The 5,816-nt window shown below is 29.3% G+C and overlaps 1 protein-coding gene across 1 annotated transcript; it reads right to left on the bottom strand.

The window, feature by feature from the left end:
* Positions 1-1,133: 1,133 nt before the first annotated feature.
* Positions 1,134-2,646, bottom strand: LOC127129176 (aspartic proteinase CDR1). Its single transcript, XM_051058456.1, has one exon. It carries the CDS (start codon positions 2,597-2,599, stop codon positions 1,274-1,276), a length of 1,326 nt encoding a protein of 441 aa, XP_050914413.1. The 5' UTR covers positions 2,600-2,646; the 3' UTR covers positions 1,134-1,273.
* Positions 2,647-5,816: the final 3,170 nt, after the last annotated feature.

The following is a 5,816-nucleotide window of genomic DNA, read 5'->3' as shown; positions in this document are numbered from 1 at the left end:
TGTGAATTTCTTTTATAAATAAATATTTTGGGGTTTAGGGTGTTACAGATTATGCAAGGGGAAGGTATTAGCATCTCTCACGTCCATTGTACTCAACGAGAACCTTTTAGTTGAACTTGCGATTGAATGTTAGCTTATGTTAATTATTTTATTTGAGTTATTAGAAGTGTAAAGAGAAAAAGAAATGGGTCGCAAAAAGGTCGTTATTAACGGGCCTGGCAAGATTGTGAGTTTTGTTCCTACGTATCTCCGGGTGCAATAGAGAATTCAAGGCTACAAAGTTCTAGGTAGAAAATGTTTGTTTTGTTGGTTGATTTTAGCGAAAGATACTTTGTCACCAAAAATGAAAACATTGCTTGCCCATATTGACTTGGAGGAGTGGACATTTGTGTCACATCGAATGGATTTCTAGATTATCAACACTCGCGGGAAATGTCACTTATCTCTACTCACGCATTTATGGACGAAACATTATTTTGCATCGTCTCTAGACTGAGTATCTTTCGATTGAAAGGGTTTGGATGGTTAAAAAAGTATCAACCTTATGTGATTTAACTTGATTTCAGGTGAGCAAATTTATTCACTTTGAACTCCTTCAATTCGCTGACGATACGATAATTTTGTGTGAACCATCCTACAACAACCCATAGTTAAAATAACGAAGGAGGTATAAGGTTGAAGCATAGCGAGATATTCAATTTAGTGTTATTGAACAAGTTGCATTGACGTATGCTTAATGAGGAAAATCCTATTTCACCTTATAAAAATAATAATTACTTATTGCTGAAATGTAATATTTAATAATTTTAATAATTCATGATAGTATTGCATGAGTTGTGAAAGGAGTTAAAAATTGACTTAAAAAATGGTAAAAGAAATAACAAACACACAAATATATAACAAACACACAAATATAAAAAATGGTAAAAGATGTTATCTGAGTACAAAAATGGTAATCATAAAGCAAGAAGTATTAAACATGTCACCTCAAACGAAAGATATAACAAACACACAAATAAAAAAAATAAAAAAACAACTAAACAACTAAAAAGTCACACAGATAAAACGCTTAATCATCTAAAAAGTTCATCCATATCAAGACCTCACACTACCATGACCACCCTCAATATATCTAAGTTAAAAGTAAATATGTTTATTAATAAAATATAATAAAATAATATTCATTAGACATTTTTTTTGATCGTTTATGATAATTATTGGACACTAAACAAACAAATACAACAAGAATAATATGCTAAAAGTAATGACTCGTTTACTCTTTAGAACAATCAGTAGGCTTAAACGACACCTTTTTTGCTTCAAGATCGTATCCAACCAACAAATTCTGTTGCGCCAAGTTTCCAAAGATGGAAATATCTTGAGTTGATTGAAACGCAAAGCAAGCAATTCCATCAGAAATTTGAACAAAAGTACTAATAGGTTGCAACACAACATCTGCACCTTCAAAGTGCGCGGTGATTATAGGAAATTCAGGTTCTTCCGATGTGAGGGTATAACAAAGGCTAAATAAATTATTAGGATCGTCAACACGCTCGAGTTTCACTACTTTTGCGACTTCTGACTCCACATCAGAATAAATGTCGGACGGTAGAAGTGTCAATGTTGTACCAGAATCAATGATGATGTTACCCTCACCACCCTCACCAACAGCATTAGTTGATGATGATGATGCGAATTTGACTCTTTTGGATCCGACGGAAAATGATTCTAATGTCAGAAAGTAGAAAACCTCGGGGTTCTTAGTAATAATTGGAGTTGAAACAACGCCAGTACCAGAAACAATTGCAGCATCTCCAAAATTGAGTTTGCTCGTAACGCTTGAAGAACCTGATGTGAGCGATGATGGTGGTAAACAATAAGAGAATTTTCCACCAATTGAGGATCCTAGTTGTGTTATGAAAGACACTGGCCCACCGCCGAGGCCAACTATACCGGAGCTTCGGCCATTAAATGAAACGGTGTTGTCTGTTCCACATCCTATCACAGTTTTAGGAAATGAAACGGAAACACCAGTGGTGGATTCCAATGTAAGAGTATCAACACTAAGATCTCCTTCTGAATGTGATCTATCACCATATGTAATAGTATATTCACAATTGTTTTTGCCATCGCATTTCGAATCTCTCACAGATTGACATACGTCAGATGAACAAGGAATGTTTTTGTAAGTAGATGATTTTGCCGGGTTAAACTTGGGAGTGGTTTGGTTGAAACATGTTTCACAAGGCTCACATTGAAGCCAAGCAATGTCACTACCGGTATCAGCTATACCGACTAGCTTAAATGGTGGAGTACCAACTGAATAGGTCATGAGATATTCACCGCCATCGGGGAGTATGGTTGATTGTGGTGTATCTTTTACTGCATTTTTGGAGAAATGATTGACACGATTAATTGAACGACGTGCAGCATTGATAATGTTTTGGTATTTGTTTTGGTTAGGTTGAAAGAATGGTGATTTTTCAGAATCGCGGTGGATAAGTTCAACACTGAAACCATTATTGAGTGCATGAGAAAGAGAAACAACGAAACTAAGAAGACAAAAGAAAAATAAGATTTGAAAGTTATGTAAACTCATTGTTGATATGGATGAGTTTGATGCAAATGTTTTAATCCAACTATTATATTTTTAGGACCTTCTTATAGAGTGTAGGAGAATGTACATGGACACATAATTTAAAATACATAAATAGATAATGACAAAATATAATATAAAAAATTGTGATTATTCAATTATAGAAAAAAAGTTGTGATTATTCAACTATCTTTTATAAAAAAATTAAATAAAAATGGTAAGGTGATTAAATAAAGGAGTAATATCATATCAGATACAATCAATTCGGTGAAATTTCCATTTGATGATATTATATTTTATGGTATTATTGATGATATGTTTTTTATTGAACATTCTATTGATGATTTGTTAAAAAGTTGAAATCAAACAATAAATATTTTATTATTATTATTATTATTATTATTATTATTATTATTATTATTATTATTATTATTATTATTATTATTATTATTATTATTATTTATAATTAAAAATTAGGTAAGTAATTTTATTGTACTATATCATGTCTAAAAACATAAAAACAAGATAAGTGATAGAAACTTTAAACCGTGTATGTGAATGTAAGTACAATATGTTAAACAACATAATAGTACAAAAGAAATTTATGATGGTTCATAATATCTTTTTTAACTTAAGTATCATTTTTCTATGTATGTACTTACAAGTTCGGATCCATTCCTTAAATTTCTTTATTTCTAGAATATTTTAATAATTCTCATGCATCATTGCCAGCTTATATAACGGTTTGAAATATTTAATTAAGACAATAACTGTATTTCTTTAAGTATAGGATGAAATTTGTTGGCATGAGATTTCTCAAATTTATAAAAGTATATTAATATTTAAAACTCTATCAATTTTAATGAATTGTTGAGAGGAATGAATTTCGAGAGACTTTATACTAAAAATGTATACATATTAAAAATTTCAGGCAAATTTGTTGAACTTTATAAAAATCTTCTAAAACTTTTTCTATTATCATGATTCATACTATATATTTTCTTTTTTATTTACTTTTTTTATTCATTATGTATTTTTATATCATCATGTTTTAATATTATATTTGTTATTTTTTATTTTGCTATTTACTTATTTTTCAATCATAAGTTGTATGCTATATTAGTTTTTAATTTTTAATTTATTTTACATTTTTATTCTATCACCTTAGCTATTTATACTTATCGATTTTTTTTATAGCATTTTTATTTCATCTAATATGTCCAACTATTTGCTTATGTTTTTTTAATGTTATTAAATTGACATTGTGTTCAGTTATTTTAATATTATTAATATAACTAAAATTATATACGTGGATATCATATTTTATTATTAAATGTTATCTCATTAATTTCTTAAATTTAATTATTATTTTGTGTATTTTCACTAACATCTTTATCATTATAAAACAATAATTATATTTATTGTAAAGGAAACTACAATCATCCTAACGTGTCAATCTAACCATGATTTCCATTTTTTATTTTTTATTTTTACATGATGTCAATTTAATTCTCAATTTTTTTAATTTTTATTATATTTTTTATTTTTATACCATACCACTTTAATATTCAACTTTTTAAATTATATTATCTTTATTTATATAATTTTCATCTCTAAAGAAATTGCAATCGTTGATATGTCAATCTAACAATGTTTCTCTTCTTTTTATTTTATATTCTTGTTTTTCATGTAAAGAAAACTACAATTATTTATGTCAATTTAACACTCATATTCTTTTAATTGGTTAAATGTATTTTTAATCTCGTAAATTAGTGAAATTTTTATTTTAATTTTATAAAAAAAAATATTTTAATTTTTATATTTTATTTTTTATGTTGGTTTTTCTCTAAAATCAAAATCCGTAATTTTTCTGCAGATTTTATTTTTAAGAATTAAAACCAATCCAAAAATAAGATATAATATTTGAATATTTTAATTCTATTTCTTTTAATTATATTTATTTTTGCACCAAAGAAACTACAATTCTGTTGATGTGTCAAGTATAACAACGTTTATTCTATCTTTTTCATTTTCATGTAAAGAATTTACAATGTTGTTGATGTGTCAATCTAACCATGCTTTCAATCTTTAACTTTAATATATTTTTTTAAATTCTATTATTTTTTATTATATTTCATTTTTCATAAAGGAAATTACGATCATTTGTGTCAATCTAACCACACTTTTTTTATCTTTTATCATTTATTTATTTATTATTTTCATGTAAAGGAAATTACAATCATACAAATGTGTCAATCTAACCTTGCTTTCAATCTTTTAATTTTATAGTTCTGATTTTTACACCATATCACTTTAATACTCATATTGTTTTAATTCTATTGTCTTTAGTTGTTATATTTATTCTTCTATAAAAGAAACTGCAATCACGTCTTAACCCTGGTTTTCATCTTTTATATTTATATTTTTTATTTTAATGTAAATCAAGTAAAGGAAATAATGATTTTTTTTATTAAAATAACCCTTTTTTTAAGAAAATTTCTAAAATACTTCCGATTTCAAAAAAGTTCCAAAACTATCCAACTTTTAGGAGGATGCGTCAATTCAATTGGCGACTCCTCTTAAAAATTGAATGGAGGAGCCAATTGGATTGACCATGGCACATGCCCTAGCCAATCCAATTGACGCCCATGTGTATTACTTGAGAGGAGGTGCCAATTGGATTGACACCTCAGTGTAAAATGCATTTTTTTTGCTAAATGGTCTACATGATATATAAATTTGAAATATGACCAATTTTAATAAAATTTTTCGTTTACACAAAAAAGCCTAATGGTGACGACCGAGGTCATCTAACCGACCTCCGGTCCCACATCCCCTAGCTACCCTAACTCGTGACCCTAACCCGCGTTGATGATTCACCACTGGTGTTTGAGCATCTGAGGGCCCATGAGCGTCACTACCAACTACAAGAGATGGCATGTTTAGGTAGTCAGACAATTCAGCATAGTCTTCAGTATGCATCGAGGGTATACCGCCGTAGCTGAGTTCATGACCCATGCTAGAGTAGTTGGGTTGTGATTGACTCATTGGTGGGCGACCGAGACGGTTGAAGGGAGACATGGGTGTGAATGATGCGTCGAGGAAATGTTGGAAAGGTTGTTGGGGTGTTTGGTAGAGATAGGGTTGTTGGATGTTTTGGTTTTGTGAGGTTTGGGCTTCTTGGCTATGGTAGGATGAGGGGCGGTTGGTGTTGAATGAT

Source organism: Lathyrus oleraceus, chromosome 3, assembly GCF_024323335.1.
Source record: "Lathyrus oleraceus cultivar Zhongwan6 chromosome 3, CAAS_Psat_ZW6_1.0, whole genome shotgun sequence".
Classification (NCBI taxonomy): Eukaryota; Viridiplantae; Streptophyta; class Magnoliopsida; order Fabales; family Fabaceae; genus Lathyrus; species Lathyrus oleraceus.
Note: the sequence above shows the minus strand (reverse complement) of the source record. Positions and strands in the feature narration are given on the sequence as shown.

Bases quoted from the DNA above. Each gene is read 5' to 3' on its own strand.
- LOC127129176 (XM_051058456.1), bottom strand. From the start codon at position 2,599: ATGAGTTTACATAACTTTCAAATCTTATTTTTCTTTTGTCTTCTTAGT.